We start from the raw sequence: 17,334 nt of genomic DNA, 5'->3' as shown, positions 1-17,334 counted from the left end.
AAATTCGATTGATTTTGAACCTAAAAAACATTGGAAGATCATATAAATGCTTATAAACTGACTTTACAAATCAAATAATAAATAACACAAAGAATGGGAGACATATATATACTACTTATAGAACAAAGTTGTACACAGCTACAGACCGATGAAAACCGCAAAAAGACAGAAGTAATACTAAGGTTAGATAATGTAGTCACGTTTCCAGGAGGAAACATCATATGTTGTACAAACACAATCGGAAGCTAATTTCCCAGAACATTTTGTGGCTCGAAGTTCTCCTTGTTAGAGATCTTGAAAACGGAATCCTTGTCAATTGTCTTGGCAGGAGAAAACTCGAAATTTTCACCGGTTCTCTTTTTTGTGGGAAGTGGAGTTCCAATGTGCTGGGACAGCTCTCTTTGGTTGCCACAAAGAGTGAATATGTTTTGAATTCTCAGTAGTCTAGAGGGCCCAAGATCCTTGTCATCCACATTGATACAACAATCGTCTTTCTTTGGACTTGTGTTCGACAGATTTAATATTGCCAAGGAGCCTTCAGCACTTGGCTTTTCAACACTACATACCTTGGTTTCTTCTATCACTTCTTTCTCTACTTCCTCATCACCCCCTTTGTCTTCATCTCCTTCTCCCTCTTCCTCATATACTGTACTAAGGCATACCCTCTGGCCAAAGTTGGGTGCAAAGATATGAGCATCATCTTTTCCACCATTCAAAGTATTTGAACAAGGTAGGTTTGAAAAGTCTTGCTTAACATTGTAATCAGTCCTACACATAACTCCTCCAACGATGTTCACTTCACTGCCAAGGGGTTCTTGGTCATCCATGTCCAAATCCATTGACTTCACCATTCCAGGATCCTCCTCACTTTTGTAAACACGCAATAGCCTTCTCATAAACCCACTTGATTCCATATCTTTTGACTCGTTTTCCTCACAATTCCCCCCTTGCTTTGAACAAGATAGCTGCAACTCAATTTCTTCTAATCTCCTTCTCAGAGTTTCAACTTCCTCTTGCTGCTCCAGTATCCTCTCCTCCATTCTCTTCCTCTCCAATTCAACAAACTCGTTGGTCATTCTTTGGCACTCGGCCAACTTCTTTTCCAACTCTTGTCTTAGAAGCCGAGTGCGTTCATTTACCTTCAAGTTAATTTCCTCCTCACTTGGCGGAGTTCCTTTTCCTTCTGCCTGGTTCAATTTATTTCTTAATGCAGCAATTTCTTCTTCTTTCTTCAAAAGCTTTTTGTGCGCTTCGTTACGCTCTTTCTCTCTTTGTTTGTTTTCCATTTGTAGCTTCAAGATAAATTCATCCATTGCAGCAATTCTTGATCCCAAAATGACAGCAGAAGAGGATTCCTCATCCTTCACTGGAGTATGAGGACCACGGACTATGCATTTTGCTTTTGCCCCATATTCAAGTGTAGAGATTGTCTTGTGTATCTCCTTAGGATCGGGACTTGCACACAGTATCATTAGAATTTTTGACTTATCATCTTCAAAGGAATCCTTAAAAAGGAAAAGTAGAAGAAAAACTCGCAAGGCATCAATATAACTTCGAATAACAGAACATGAATCTACATTTCACTGAATTAGAAAAGAAAGACGATAATATTTACCTGCAGAAGCATGGTAAGTTTGCTGTCCCTAAATGGTACATGCGAATCACCATTTGCAATGGACTCCACCACTCTCTTCAGCGCTATATTTCCTTGATTGATTTTTGCAGTCTAAACTTTCATTGACAGTAGAATAATCAGCAGAGAACTAATGATTCAGAAAAGAAAATCAAAACGGCAAAAAGGTTACCTGCATTTTGGCCTCAAATCCAATTTGACCAGCTTGTTCAATATTTTCTGATCCTGCCATGTCTACGAGCATTAGTCGCCCTCCCACAGTTGGGACATCAAGGATTACCTGATCAAAATAGAAGATACGTCATCAATTGCCAAAAAAAGGCTGAAAAACTTTTATCAAAACCTTCCCTAAAAGCAAGCATACCATGCAGTGACTTCTGGAGCTTCTATCATTACAAAGTGTGCTTTTAACAATCCTCCGCTTCTCCACTTTCTGAATTTCTTTTGAGATCTTCCCTGCTTCATTTCCAGATATATAGGTAGCATTCTTGGCCTTTTTCCCCATCACTTCAAGTTTCACCTACAAGTACAAAAGGAAAAGAAAGAAAGTACGCCGTCCATATGTTAGTCACAGACAATAAAATCAAAGAGCAAATGTTCAGCTAATACTTCCAAGACTAACATCTGTCAATGACAGACAATTTTACTATGGAAAACAAAAACTGGTAGACGTTTCGTTATGCGGATAATACCACTGTTTTAATGAGTTACAATACGAAATTAAATTCCATTAGGCAATCAGTTCCTTATGCTTTGAAAGGGAACATAAAAAAAGTGTTACAAATGTTAGACACCATGTTTTTCCGGTCAAGAATGATTTTTTTTTTTTGGAAAAAGAATACCAACAACCGAAACTTTTTTCTGTGGTAAGAAAAGTTTCAAAAGCCGTTCTTTAGAGAGTAGCAAACACAAACACAGCCCACCAAAAATTGACAACATATAAGCGAAAAATGAAATATTTAGCCAGCCAATTTCGTACAACAAATGAGCCACATTTTTCAAAAGTAACAACATGAAAATTTCATGAGTATACAATGAAAGCAACCCAAGTAGAAATCCTAAAGACAAGTCACAGTTCTCAGATAAAATCAGGATCACAAAAACCTGCAGACACAAGAGCCAAAGAAAGTGACGAAGTAACATGGATTATATTACCTTTGAAGCACTACCCCCCTTAGGCCAGCCAAATCCAAATCCTCCCCCTCCACCTCCTCCATTGGTGGACAACAGATCATAAATCTCCTCATTGTAAATCTCCAAAACAGTGACTTGAACAAAAGTCCCCAACCCGAGATGCTCTTCTCTTGAATCACCCCTAGAATCTCCATCTGCATTATCCCCATCCCCAAGAATGTCCCTAAGAGACCTATACACAATCCCTGCCTGCTTCGAGCACCCAAACATTGTGTGACTCTTCCCAGAACCGGTTGGTCCATACATCATGATGGTGCACTTGTCCCCAAGCTTAACTCCATTGATCCTCGACTCCACAAACTTTTTATAGAACACATCCAGGTCCTCTTCCTCAGACACAGAAACCCCATCAAGGGTGAAATCTCGGTACCCAAAATCAGCTCGAACCCGGATAGAACTCAAGTTGGAACTGGTTTGAAGAACAGATAAAGGCTTATCCTTTCGATCTGGGTAGTCACGGATTCTGGCAACTACTTCAATTGGGTGTTCAGGAGGGGGTTCCTTGTTTGCAGCACAATTCGGGTTGGGAGAAGGGTGCATTTGCAGTGCTGATTTGGGGCCATGGAAATTGAGACGGTGCTTGGACTGTGGAGTCTTCATCTGGGTGGGGTAGTTTTGTTTGGAAGAAGGGGTTGGAGCCATAGTGGAAAATTTGACTGTGAGAAATAAAGATTGGACTGAGAAGAAAGAATTGAGAAGAAAGATTGAATTGACTTCTCGGGTTGAATCTGCGATCCAATTTTGTAACCCAAACAAGAAAGAATACCGCAAGAAGAGGTAGAATAAGGAGACGAAGAAAATGAAAATATTCGGTAGAGAAAGAAGAAAAAACTGAGGGTTTTGAAATTTCAAACAAAATGTAGCCGTTACAGTTTACAACGTCTATATGTCTTTCAATTTATCTTTTCACGGGACAAAATGGAAATGACATAAAATAAACCCTTATTTTTGCATTTACTATTTTATGGCAGATTATTTTTGTAATTACAATTCTTTCTTAATTGTATTGATAATGATTTCAAATAGGGATGATGAATATGGATTTGAATTTTTTTTGCTCAATGTTACATTTTAAACTGCAACCACTTTAAATAAAGTAACATGTATTGTTGTAGCTCGGGCGAAGTTATAAACAATGACCAAATAATTCGTGTAAAATTAAGAAAACAGTTTTTGAAAATATTTAATAATTTTATGGGTAATTAGGAAAACATACGCGCTACCGTTAGTCTGAATTTTTTACTATACTATTTATTTTGTTAAGTTAAATTTAATATTTATATCAGTTTTAATTTTATATACTTATTTAAATAAAAATATAAGTAATATTATTTTTTATATCTCATATGTAATGTTTAATATAAATTAAAATAAATAATTTTATTGTAAAGTGATAACGTAGATTTGCATGAAAAAAAATTATTCTATTATAGATTAACAGTGAAGTAGTTTACCTTCAATATTTTTTCTTCATTGTTATATAAGTTACATAATAATAATAATAATAATAATTTTAAGGTCTGGAACATCAAATTTTTAAAATATTATTAAAGATAAAATAAAATAGAAAATATGTGTATAAAATATTCTATTATATATTATTTTTGATAAAAAAAATACTAATATATAAAATTAGCTGTTCAACTAAAAGTTTAAATTAATTAATAAACACAGTTTGGAATATAGTGAGCAAAATATTATTTTTGAATAAACTCGTTATCTTATTTATGTTAATATAGCAAAATCTCAGTCATTTGTCATTATATAAAATATATATTAAAAAAATGTGTATAGATACAATTTTTAACACTCTTTTTATCAATGAAACCATTTTGATTAAGAAAAATAATTGTATTAATAATCACTACAAGTCTATTAATTAAAAAAATTATAATGATTTTAAAATGAATTTAACTATCTCCCATGATCTCACTAGTCATGGAAGCAGGAATAATCCCAATTGAGTCATAAAAAATGTTAAGACCATTTCTTTTTACTTCTTTAACAATTGAGTCCATCTTTGCAAAAGATCAAACATGTTAACTGAAATGAATTATGAAACATGCCTTACATCTTACAACTTCTCCTAGTCGTTAAACATATTTAATTTAATTTACAGGTTTTATTGTTTCCTAGAAGAAGTGCACCCTCTTCCTTTAATTTTAAGGTTTAAAATAACTCTTTTATAAGAAACTTGTGATAAGCGCAATCTAAGTCCATGATTCAACTCCTCTGTGTATTTGAAATCGATGTCATCAACATCCTTTCATACTCGTTATTATCAGACAAAACCATAATGTCTACAAATTATCAGAAGAAAAAATGCATATCTTCTTCCTCTCTTATTTCTTTCTTCTTTGTACAATTTTTCATATTAGTAATATCTCTTGTGTTAATTATAACACCAACTATATTTTATCTGCTTATGATTTAAACTTTTTGGAATTCATCCAATTATAACTTCTTAATTGTCCTCATTTAGATTTGAACCTCATTCATAGTAATAACTTGTTCCTTCCCAAACACAAGTGCTTAGACATTTTAGACAATGCATTAAGAAGAAGCAAAATCTTATCTTCATCATCAACCTTCACTTTAATATTCTTAACATCATCCAAAATCTCGTTCTTATACAAAAAAAAAATGATATGCAAATTGTAATGAATTCAAGGAATCACATAACAACCAATATTAATATAAATAATTAAATGCATACTCCATGATTCTTAACATCTAAGCTGGATTTTTTAATTTAAGAAAGAAATATATTACATTTAAACATAAAGTACCGTGTTTCCTTGGAACTACGTAGAAGGGTTTAGTTCCATCCGTAAATACATGTTACAGTGGGGTTTACTTCCGTCCATATATTCTTGTTTACAATGTTGGGAAACTATTAATAAATACTATCAAGAATAAAGAAAAAAAGGGCAAGAAGATGAAAAACTCAGGTTGAATTCAGAAGAAACTCAAGAAATCACAAAGACCCTTAGCTCGCCTCGGTCCCCTCTTGTGATGCGGGTATCTGAGTCAAGATATGTAACTTCAAATTCACCACTTCCTGTATTGGAAGAAGGCCTCAATGCATCCGGAATTCGAGGTACCTCTAATTGTGGCACCTGTTGTAAATTCCCAGTTGTCTTCACAGTGGTTTTCTCAAATACTATCTTTACCTTTGAAGATCCTGGCACATTTGCAAAACCACAAAACATGAAAAGCTCTTAAGACTGTACAATACAACAACACAACAATTCTCATATATGGCAACTGGTAGAAAGCAATCATGAAAAACTTGCAACAAATATACAGAGATAATAAACGAAAGCATGAAAAATAAAACCAACCTATAAGTTCAAATTTGTGAGCCAATGTGGCTGTTACTTCAAGGGGTGGTAGTGGCCATGGAGCACCCAACTGAAGCTCCACTATGTTATCAAAATCTTTGCTTAAGATGTCAATTCGTTGAAAAACCTATCAACACAAAAAAAAATGAATGCTGTAAATATTATGCATAACATAACTAGTAATTAGAAAAAACTTGCGGAGATTGTAAACAAAAGCAGATGCACAGCACAAACAAGAAAACAAATAAGAAAAATATATCATAATTTGATATAATCTAACATCTTGCTCAATCTTTGTTAGAGATCCCCACAAGAGATTAACCAAAAAAAATGTATATAAATGGGGGTAACCCTATACTGGCATAAATTTTGGGGTTGAATTGAGCCATAAGTAAATTCAGAAATGTCTATCCTAGTGATGGGTATTCAAACTGTAAAGTCCATTCAAGACATCCTCGGGTAAGAGGAAGTACAGTGTTAGGCCTCACATTGACATAGAGATAAGGCAAAAATAATGGATATAAACAGGAGCAACCCCCACCTCTTAGACTAGAATTTGGGTTTGAGTCAAAATTGATACATTTCTTCAAGGAAAAAAAGAAAAGAGAGCGCAGTCAGCACAAAAATTATATCATTACACTGACAATTGACACTAAGAATTTGAGGGACAAAGGGTTTTATCAGAATAATTGTGTGTCATTTTTAACTTGAAAGGTTCCCTGTTCTATACGAGAAGCAATGAAACCACAATAGTAGCATATGTGGTTGGGAACTGAACAAACCTGTCCAAGAGTTATGGGAAGGAGTCTTCCAATGGGAGGTCCAGGGCGACTACCACCTAGAGTTCGAGATGAGAATGCACTGCTATATATGAGTTTCCATCTTCCTTGCAATTTATCAAGACCAACGGAAAGATCCACAAGTCCCCCAGCAGCCTCAAGTTCCTTAGCCGCACCATCAGCCTTTCGCAGATCATCTTCACTAGCAGCAAGACCTCTATTCAGCCCAGAAACAGCGCTCTGCACTTATTTAATGCTCAACTCAAGCATAAGAAACATAACCATAACGAAAATCAGAATCATAAGATGCTGTAAAAGGGCAGCACTCACCAGCAGATTGAGCTTCAGAGAGGAGATGGAATCAGAAGTGTCCCCGGCGTAGCCAGAAGAATATGCAGCAGGTTCAGCCACACCTACAGCAGATTTGACTAGAAAAGAAGGTCTGCGCTGAAAAGGTTTTGGCGCGAGAAGAAGGGTGTTGCATCGGAGCCTGTGAAAGGAAGAAGAGGAAAAAGAAGAGGGTGGAGGGTGGGGAAGAAGGTTGAGGGAAGCCATGAAGAAAGGGTGGGTTTGGGAATGGGAAAGTGTGGAATTTGGAAGAGATTTTTGCAGGAGGTGAGTATGTGACTGAGATTTGAGTGAGAAAGACAGAACAACGGACTCTCAATGGAACACGGCGACAGGAAGAGGTGTGAATTTTTCTATGGTCGCCTTTCAGCGCCACGTAATGCTTTACGTATGCTTTTTTTTATTTCTTTATTTTAAATGTTTATTAAAAATTAAGCCACTAGTTATACAATGCATACTTAAAAAAATAACGGAAAAATAAGAAATTAAAACAGAGAATAAACTAAATTAAAAAAACTTGAATATTGTTGATCATTCGATAAACATTTGTAATAAAAACAAATTCTGTAATAAATACTTGTAATAATATATATATATATATATATATATATATATATATATATGTGTGTGTGTGTAAAATTATTATTATAATAAATAATATTTGAAGGTGTATACTAATATGTCTTTAAACATAAAACTCTGAAATATTTTATATGGGAATCTAGAAAATGATTAAGAATAGTAATAGAATTTATAAAATAAATTTTTTAACATTTTACTGTTAAATGACGTTAGGTATAAATAGAATTCTATTATAAACAAAATCATTTTATAAACTATCTTTATCTTCATAACTTTCTCTAGAATCTTTGTTTCCTTTTCCTATAATTCTAACTCCAATTTTTTAAGATTCAAATATACTGTTACATTTCTAGTGTCAAGAGTAAAATTCCTAATCAATTAATTTCTCAAATAAATAAATTCATTTTTGTCTTGTGATAATGGTTGAGAACTATAACTTTGAATTATTTAATTATATGATATTTTGTTTATTTAATTATATGATATTTTGTTTAGTTGTTGAATTGATATGATATGTAAAATTTATGTGGATAAAATATTTTTGAATGAATTATAAGTTAGATATCGATGTGCATGAATGATTGTTGTATGAAACTAGGAAAAATTGAAGATGAGAATTAGGGTTTGAACAATTGAGAATTGTTGGTACACTTGAAAGTTGATTTGATATCAAGAATTAAACTTTTGAAGTGGAAAGAGTACTAATTGAGCAAATTGAGATGTTCACAGTCCTTGATATTTTTTGAGATGGCGTTGGACGAGGTGGGCAAGGCATTGAATGTCAGCTTTGAAATCAAACATAGAGAGTTCTAGGCATCAGACGCTACGGTTTCATCGATAGCGCTCAATTCACAATCAACTCTAGGGGTTCATATTGTTAGACACTTGGTCATCATTCAGAGCTCATCTTCTAGTGAGCTCCAACGGTCTTTGACATTGGACACTATATGACACCATTGGACGCTCACTTGATAATGAGTCCCTAAGTTGCGAGTGTTGGGTGCCCTTCTTGTACCACAAGACACCATTTCTTACTGTAGTTTTTCTTTTTGTTTTGTTTTTTCATGTAATTTTACTAATTGTTTTGGTATAATGATTTAAAATAAAGTTGTATATGATTGAAATGATAAAGATACTTATTCCTAATGAGAGAATTCTACCATGTCATTGTAAGATCTATTGATGATAAGTATATAAGTTAGATTATCTCGATTTTATCAGTGACCTTAGGAAGTTTGATTGTTTTTCTTGTTCTGTTGTAATTCTATAAATGTGTTTTTGGATTATTAGTCTAAGTTCTTTTTTGTTCCTCCTCTCTCAATTTTTATTTTTATATTATATATATATATATATATATTAAAACTTGATAAAAATTAATATAAATCACAACATTTAATGTTAATAAAACATAAAATTAAATATGATAAAAAATAAAAGAAATGATTAAGATACTTTTTATTTTCTTTTTCATTGTCTTTTAAGTTTCCCACAAATTTTATTGTTTTCTTTTATTTTTTAAGAAAAAAGAAGCTAAATAAAATTTATTATTTTTGTTTTCATTTCTCATTTGTTCTCTACCGCTATCCAAGAAAAAGGTAATTCTCTCTTCTCACTTAATATTGAAATACTTATTTAATAGTTAGCATTAATTTTTTATCTCATCAGTCTTTTGTATATTCAACTTTTACGGAAAACCGAAACAAAAAGTAACGTATGTATTTTTTAATGATCAATTTTTAATTGTGACTTTATTAAATAAGTATTTCAATAAGTGAATAACTGTTTTTGATTTTTTAGTTTTGTTCTAGATTTATGGTCAATGTGCCTAAAAAAATGTTGTATTCATATTAAAGAGAAGAAAAAAATAGCTTTAAGTTATTATACCGGGTGTGACTTTAATTAACTGATATTAAAAAGTGAAATTTTTATATCTATTCTAAAATTGATATAGAAAACATAAACATTCTGTACTGTTTTTATCTGTATTGATTTTGAAATTGGTGTATAAAGTTGTTTTTAATTTGTATAAAAAGGTTTTTTATACTAGTAATTTTTTATTTGATTATGATAAAATATTTTTTAATCTGAAACTTTTTTTAAAAAATATATATTAAATTATATATTAATTTTTATTATATTAATAATATAAATTAACTTTTATTGTATTAATAATAATAATTAAATATATAAATTTTAAGTATATTATTTTGGTTCTTCAAAATTATTGATCATGCTACTGCATATCTGTAATTTCAAAATCTAATTGGCCCATACTGTAAAAAAACCATTCTTTGATAGTATGTTGATTCGACTAGATCATAAATCTAATAAAACTCTCAAGTCTTCTAACTCTTAACGAGGAAAATGTATATATCATGTATAATATAATAAAACAATTCATTCTTAGATTTAAAGTTTAACAGAAGTTTATATACTGTAAATTTAAATTTATAGAGACATATATTTTCTGTATGATATTAAATATTAACAAATAATTTAATAATATTTCGATACGGTAAATACAATAAATAATAAATGATGTAAAGTAAACTTGGAATGATTTTATATTATCTTAAAATCAATTTTAAATCTAACTTATGATTAGGACGTGAAATTTATAACTTTATATATTAGGACATTGATTTAAAAACATGGCATTAGGGGCTATTTTACGTACGCTAACGAATCTAAAGAAACTGTACTATTCATGTCCTCTCCGACAGGACCCTCTACAATCATGAATGCCTTCTTAACCTTTCATCACTGCACTGCCACAAATTGTTGAGTGCCCTTCATTGCAAAAAAGTTGTTAGAATATAGTTAAAGAATGACATATAGAGGTAAGGCCAAAAAAATAAAAATAATGACATTCTAGAAGATTCATATAAATAATTCACTAATCAAAATTTTAAAATATTAAATTCATGAATTTTTTATTTTTACTTAATGTAATACTTAAATTTATATTTGAATTTCTCAACTCGATACCTGTCTTTTAACTTTGGATGGGAAGAGAAAGAAACATTTTAACAAATTCTGGCATGTACCGAGTAACAATCAATACAGCTTCTTCATCACAACACAATAGTTTTGGTTATATCTGATTGACTTAGAGGTTAAGATTTATTTCAAAATTTAGGCCAAGATTCATTTCAGTATTCTGCCTTTAACTTGAGATAGGGTTAATTATGTTACTTTAGAATGGACATTTTCTTGAAGGAGGTTTCAGAAATAAAATATAAAATAACAAGCAATTCACGGTTGAAAACTACACAGCATCTTCATAACGAAGGACTTTATGGCTTATCTAGATAGCTTTCATTTATAACAAAAAGCAGAGTTTATCAAAGTTATAAACTTTTATAAGAAAATATTTATTTATTTTTAAATGAAACACATAAGTTAAATCGAGTTAATACAGAAGCTCAATTTTATTTTTTTCTTACAGTTTATTTCCCAAAAAATTGAACGAACGAAACCATCGTACACACAGTTTAAACAAAAGTTTAATTTGTGAGAGCTTTTCCTAAACAAGTCTTGTAAACTCATAAGTATTTATATAAAATTAGATGAAATTTAAAAGAATACGTAAATTAATTACAATTTATAGAAAAAAGAGTCATTTATTCATACTATATATATTTACATTGACAATAAATAATCTAAACAAGTTAGCTGATCTATTGGAAGAAAGGGTTATAAATGGAATGCGACAAGGAGTTGAGTTGTTGGGGGTTTAGATAGTTCCATGTCTGTATATATATATATATATATATATATATATATATAAATGCAACACATATTGATTAGTGAATTGCATAGCAGAGAGTGGTGGTAACTGCAGAGGAGGGAGAGAGATGAAGAGAGAGTGTCATCCTTTGCTGAGAGGAGGAAGAAGAGGAAGAAGAGGAAGCAGACACAGTAGAGATTCTCTTTCTTCAGCTGAGATGGAATCACTTAGCAGCATGTGTGAGGCTTTGTTTCCTCCTCTGCAGTTGGAACATTTGGACACAACAAAACACAACACAAAAAGCAAAGCTGTGCAACATTTCTGGAAAGCTTCTGCTTCTGAATTCTCCATCCCTCAAGAGGTATCACTCAATCATCACAACTTTCTCATGTTTCTTTGCTTATTTATTTGTTGCATGTTTTATATAATGATACCAGCAAATTGAATATTTGTCTTGTTCATGGAGCCATAATCAAATAGACTGTGTGGAATTTGTTTTGAATTGGGCGAAATGATAATTGATTTGATGGGGAGAATGAGGGTTGTGTAGGAGAAGATAGAGAGAAAGATTTTCAAAAACTTGTGGTTGTTGTATTGTTATTTTATTTTGTTTGTCGGTGGCATTACCAAAATTAGTAACTTTGAAAGTTGTATTTTTTTAACATTGTCACATCTTCTATGGTATCCTTAGCAGGTGCGTGTTGGGTTACCATTCAAGATTGAAGACCACAATCGCCTACCACTTTCATTTTCTTTAAATTTCACTTTTTTTTTCTTCATTCACAAAATTTGATGTTGCGTGATTAAGTTCTTTGAATATACTCAAAGTTAGTTAATTTTTATGCCAATTTAGAAAATTAATTTTAATTATTTAAATTTAGTAATCATTTATGTATTTTTTTTTAAATTTCATTTCATTAAAACCATATAAAAATCAAAATATTAAAACTAATTTTAAAAATATATCAACCAAAAAGAAAATAACTAAAATATAATGATATTTTAGTTCACAATTTATATAAATTTTTCTACCTTCAGTAACTATTTAATTAACCAAGCAATGTATTAAGAAGTTACAACGAATCCATAAACTCGGTTATATTTTTGTGATTTGAGTTGAATTTTATTTAACACCTTCAATTAAATTGAGTTATAATGAAATCATGAATTTTAAATTAACTATATTATAAAAAACTATATTATATTTATTATGATTTATATATATTATAATATTTTCACTATCTTATAATGATTAAAAAACATTTATATTGGTGCATTTTTTCTTAATGAATAACTATTATTTTTTTTCTTTTAACTCCATTAACTCCACCAAACCTAATATAATGGAATTGAATTGAGTTAGATTATTAATTAATAAAGCCAGCTCAAGAATCCAATGAAATTTAATTGTTAAAATATTTAAAAAAAATAAATTGAACTGAACTTCCACCTAACCAAGTAACAGTACACCTCTTCCATTCAGATTTTGTGTTTATTTATATTGTATATATATGACTGTATTAAATGTTAAGAGTTTTTAATTATTTTTTCCATAAAAATAAAACTTTTTTCTATTGTTATATTATATTTTTATTTGAAGGAGACAGAAGGCATCTCCTCCATATGTTATAAATGGAAATGAATGATATTCGTGATTATGATTATTTTTATCATAACTTTTTATGAGTCTACCCACTTTTGGTTCATTAGTTAATGAGTTTCTATCGGCTCACCAACTTGTTAGGACTCATATTTTTCTTTTTCTTTTTATTGCATTCACTGTGTTCTAATGTTATAATAACCATGCGCAAATCATTGATTTAGTTTCACTATAATACACTTGATTTTCTTCTTTGGAATTTTGTCAAGAAAAGATGATGATTTTTTTTAATGATCATGATGGAATAGTTATTATTACTTTTACCCATTTTATCACTACTCAAAATTGAGAAAGACTTTGTTTGCGAAAACTAGTTAAAGAAAATAATCAAAATGGTAGTCAGTGATACAAAACTCTTAAACTGACATTTTAAATAATAAATGATCTGTTGAAATAACTGAATATGTAATAAAGGATAAATATGCAGATATTTATATTTTTGTATATGATATTTTTATTTTATGTTTAGAGAAAAAATTATCAGATGTTTATAACTTTTGGTATTTAAAATTATTTTTTAACTCTTAAAATTTGTTTACTTGTAGATGAAATATTGTATTATCAATCTTACTTTAATTTTTAAAACATTTTCAGTTAAGTTTAAAAATAAAGTAAAATCAATATGTATATAGTCAGTAGCCAAAATTTATTAATAATAATCATGTAAGTAAATATTATGATTTGTTCTTTTTCTTTTTCCTCTTCCTTTCTACTTCTTTTTTTTTTCTCATTTTCTTCCTCGTTCTCATTCTTTCTTTTTTCTTTTTCTTCCATCTGTTGGCATTTCCATTTTTATTGTTGTCAACACTGTTTTTGTGTTTGTTATTATCGTCTCTTCTTTTTTTCTTATCATTTTCGTTTTTTTTTCTTCTTATTTATTTTCAATTAATTATTATAACTAATGTTTTATTAAATTTGACGAAAAAATTGGCACCCAAAAATTTATAAAAAAATTTAAAAAAATATATTTGACGACAAATTTTAAAAAATTACCGAGGATTTTATCACGAATTGTACGTTTTTTTGTAGTATTTAATATATTGGTTAAAAATAAATAATTAAACATAAAATATTATAAAAATAATCCAGATATTAAAATAAATATATTATTATTACTTTCTTGAAATATAATAATGAGTTAGTAAAAAAATTATCTAACAATATGATATTAATAGTATAATAAAAAAAAGAGAATAGAAGAAAAAGAATCAAGTTTAAAAATAACTAACTTACATAAAAGATTAAGAAGAGAAGTTAATAATTATTTAAAGGATTAATAATAGTATTTAAATATATTTTTTATTTACTTAATTTGTTTACTTCTGTGAATTCATGGTTTTTAATTTATTTTAACTTTCTTATTTAATATATTTGTTTTTGCTAATAAAAAAAATCATTAAATAAAATATGCTATTGTAGCATTCCGTATACTACTCTAGGGTAAAATCTGAAAGGGAGTCTAGGGTGCATTCTTTTCCATCTGAAGTTTGCATCGTATCAAAACACCTAAGAGCATTGCAAAAGAATTTCTTCCGGAATTTTTTTATTAATTAAAATATTATTCTAACACGGCTCTTGTAAAAAAAAAAAAAGTCATACATTTAAAAGAATATCTTCAATTTTAAGGAACTTTTAGATATATATAAATAAGAGGACATTAGTTTTACTCAGTAGAATCTAAAATGTGAAATGTGCGTAGTGTGCAGATATACTGATAGAAAGAGCTCTGAAAGAAGCATTGATATTTGTGAGATTGATCCTATGGATGCTGTCAACAAGATTGGGCACTTTGTTGCTGTGTGGGACTCTCTGTCTCAGTAAGAAATGGCCTTACATCCACAACTTCTCAAATATTTCTTTGGCCAACAGAGAAAAGGTTCTGCAGAAATGGTTTAAGCATCGCTTCCTCACACCTGTTAGACTTGCATTCCTTTACGTCAAAGTTCTGTGCCTCTTTGTTTTCTTCTCTCAGGTCATGCCACTTTCTTCATCTACAACTTCTCATTCATCATCATATCTCTTTCCTCTCTGTTACTAATTGTGTGAGCAATGGAATATTCCCTTGTGTGCAGTGTGATGAGAAGGGTGAAAACCCAGCATGGGAAGCTATAGGATATAAGGTTGACACTGATGGGATCACAAGCAAGGTTCAGAAAGAGAGGCCTCTTGAAAAGGGAATAGTGGAAGCTGCGAATGAGAGTGATTGGAGCCTGCCTAAGTCTCTTGCTGAGAAAGGTCTTGAAGTTTCTATGGATGCTGAAAACAATGTCCTTGGAATAAAGTGTGATGTGGTAATTGTTGGGTCTGGTTGTGGGGGAGGAGTTGCAGCTGCTATTCTAGCAAGTTCAGGCTTCAAGGTGCTTGTTCTTGAGAAGGGTAACTACTATGCCTCCGGTGATTATTCTTCTCTAGAAGGGCCTTCTTTGAATGAGCTTTATGAATTAGGAGGAACTTTTGCATCCTGGGATGGAAAAATGGCGATTCTGGCAGGGTCAACAGTGGGTGGTGGATCTGCTGTTAATTGGGCGGCATCTATTAGAACACCAGAAAGTGTGCTTAAGGAATGGGAAAAAGACCACAACTTATCAATCTTTTCGAGCCATGAATACCTTTCTGCCATGGACATGGTGTGCAAAAGGATTGGTGTAACCGACAAGTGTGTGGAGGAAGGGCTCCAGAATCAAGTTCTCAGAAAAGGTTGTAAGAATCTTGGTCTTCAAGTTGATTACGTGCCAAGAAACTCATCAGAACGACATTACTGTGGGTCTTGCAACTACGGTTGTACAAGAGGAGAAAAACAAGGAACAGAGGTTACATGGCTCGTCGATGCTGTGGATCATGATGCAGTGATACTAACAGGAACGAAAGCTGAAAGATTTATATTGGAAAACAACAAGGGAGGGAGAGCGAGAAGAAAGAAATGCTTAGGAGTGATGGCCAATGTTTTAACAAATAACGTAACTCGGAGACTGAAAATTGAGGCCAAAGTCACAGTTTCAGCCTGTGGGGCTCTTCTGACGCCACCTTTAATGATCTCCAGTGGATTGAAAAACAAGCACATTGGAAAGAATCTTCGCATGCATCCAGTGCTAATGTCGTGGGGGTATTTTCCAGACTCAAATTCTGATCTCAAGGGTAAATGCTATGAGGGGGGAATAATAACTTCAGTTCATAAGGTGGTATCCGAGGAGTCTAAAGTGAAAGCCATAGTTGAAACTCCAGCACTGGGGCCAGCAGCGTTATCTACACTGGTTCCTTGGGTGTCTGGACCTGACTTCAAAGAAAGAATGCTGAAATATTCAAGGACTGTTCATCTGATCACAATTATTAGGGACAAGGGCTGTGGAGTAGTTAGGAGTGAGGGTAGGGTGCACTATGAGTTAGATGAATCGGACAAAGAGAATATGAAGGATGGAGTGAAGCAGGCACTGAGAATTCTTATAGCAGCTGGAGCTGTTGAGGTAGGTACTCATAGAAGTGACGGACAGAGAATTGAATGTAATGGGAATAATGAAAAGGAATTGGAGAGGTTTGTGGAATCCATATATGCAACAGGAGGGTCAATGTCACAAGAAGAAAAATGGAGTATATATAGTTCAGCACACCAGATGGGGAGTTGCAGGATGGGGATCAGTGAAAAAGAAGGTGCAGTGGATGTAAATGGGATGAGTTGGGAAGCAGAAGGTCTGTTTGTGTGTGATGCAAGTTTGCTGCCAACTGCAATTGGTGTGAATCCCATGATAACTATACAATCTACTGCATATTGTGTTGCCAAGAAAATTGCAGCCTTTCTGGGAACAGGATAAAGTTTGTTTCTTTCTTCTTTTCTATACAACCTACCATGCCCCTGCCAATGAGTAAATTATGGTGCCACAGCAAACTACAATAGTTCCGTAGCTTGTTTGGAAGTTTGAACAAACATGTCATTAGTTACACTATAACCATTTTCCAATTTTTTTTGAGTTTACGTTCTTGAATCACTTCTCATAATGTCACTCATTTGTTTCAGCTTGTCAATTTCAATGTGCAATTTGAAACAAGGAACTTTTCACATGGATACAAAG

General features: G+C 31.7%; 3 protein-coding genes across 3 annotated transcripts; 1 reads left to right on the top strand and 2 right to left on the bottom strand.

The window, feature by feature from the left end:
* Positions 1-80: 80 nt before the first annotated feature.
* LOC108324299 (kinesin-like protein KIN-10A) lies at positions 81-3,653 on the bottom strand. Its single transcript, XM_017557214.1, has 5 exons — positions 2,789-3,653; positions 1,998-2,153; positions 1,806-1,913; positions 1,616-1,726; positions 81-1,505 (listed from the first exon to the last, which is right to left on the bottom strand). Exons 1-5 carry the CDS (start codon positions 3,467-3,469, stop codon positions 246-248), a joined length of 2,316 nt encoding a protein of 771 aa, XP_017412703.1. The 5' UTR covers positions 3,470-3,653; the 3' UTR covers positions 81-245.
* A 1,897-nt stretch (positions 3,654-5,550) lies between these two features.
* On the bottom strand, positions 5,551-7,644 carry LOC108325086 (plastid-lipid-associated protein 6, chloroplastic). The gene is made up of 4 exons (XM_017558091.2): positions 7,281-7,644; positions 6,954-7,190; positions 6,172-6,298; positions 5,551-6,011 (listed from the first exon to the last, which is right to left on the bottom strand). The coding sequence occupies exons 1-4, from the start codon at positions 7,503-7,505 to the stop codon at positions 5,797-5,799; spliced, it is 804 nt and encodes a 267-aa protein (XP_017413580.1). The 5' UTR covers positions 7,506-7,644; the 3' UTR covers positions 5,551-5,796.
* Positions 7,645-11,669: 4,025 nt separating this feature from the next.
* On the top strand, positions 11,670-17,238 carry LOC108324120 (long-chain-alcohol oxidase FAO1-like). The gene is made up of 3 exons (XM_017556952.2): positions 11,670-11,971; positions 14,970-15,242; positions 15,343-17,238. Exons 1-3 carry the CDS (start codon positions 11,738-11,740, stop codon positions 17,074-17,076), a joined length of 2,241 nt encoding a protein of 746 aa, XP_017412441.1. The 5' UTR covers positions 11,670-11,737; the 3' UTR covers positions 17,077-17,238.
* The last annotated feature ends 96 nt before the right edge of the window (positions 17,239-17,334 follow it).

The sequence above is a fragment of the Vigna angularis genome, chromosome 3 (genome assembly GCF_016808095.1).
Source record: "Vigna angularis cultivar LongXiaoDou No.4 chromosome 3, ASM1680809v1, whole genome shotgun sequence".
Taxonomy (NCBI): Eukaryota; Viridiplantae; Streptophyta; class Magnoliopsida; order Fabales; family Fabaceae; genus Vigna; species Vigna angularis.
This window is presented reverse-complemented; position numbering and strand designations above follow the sequence as displayed.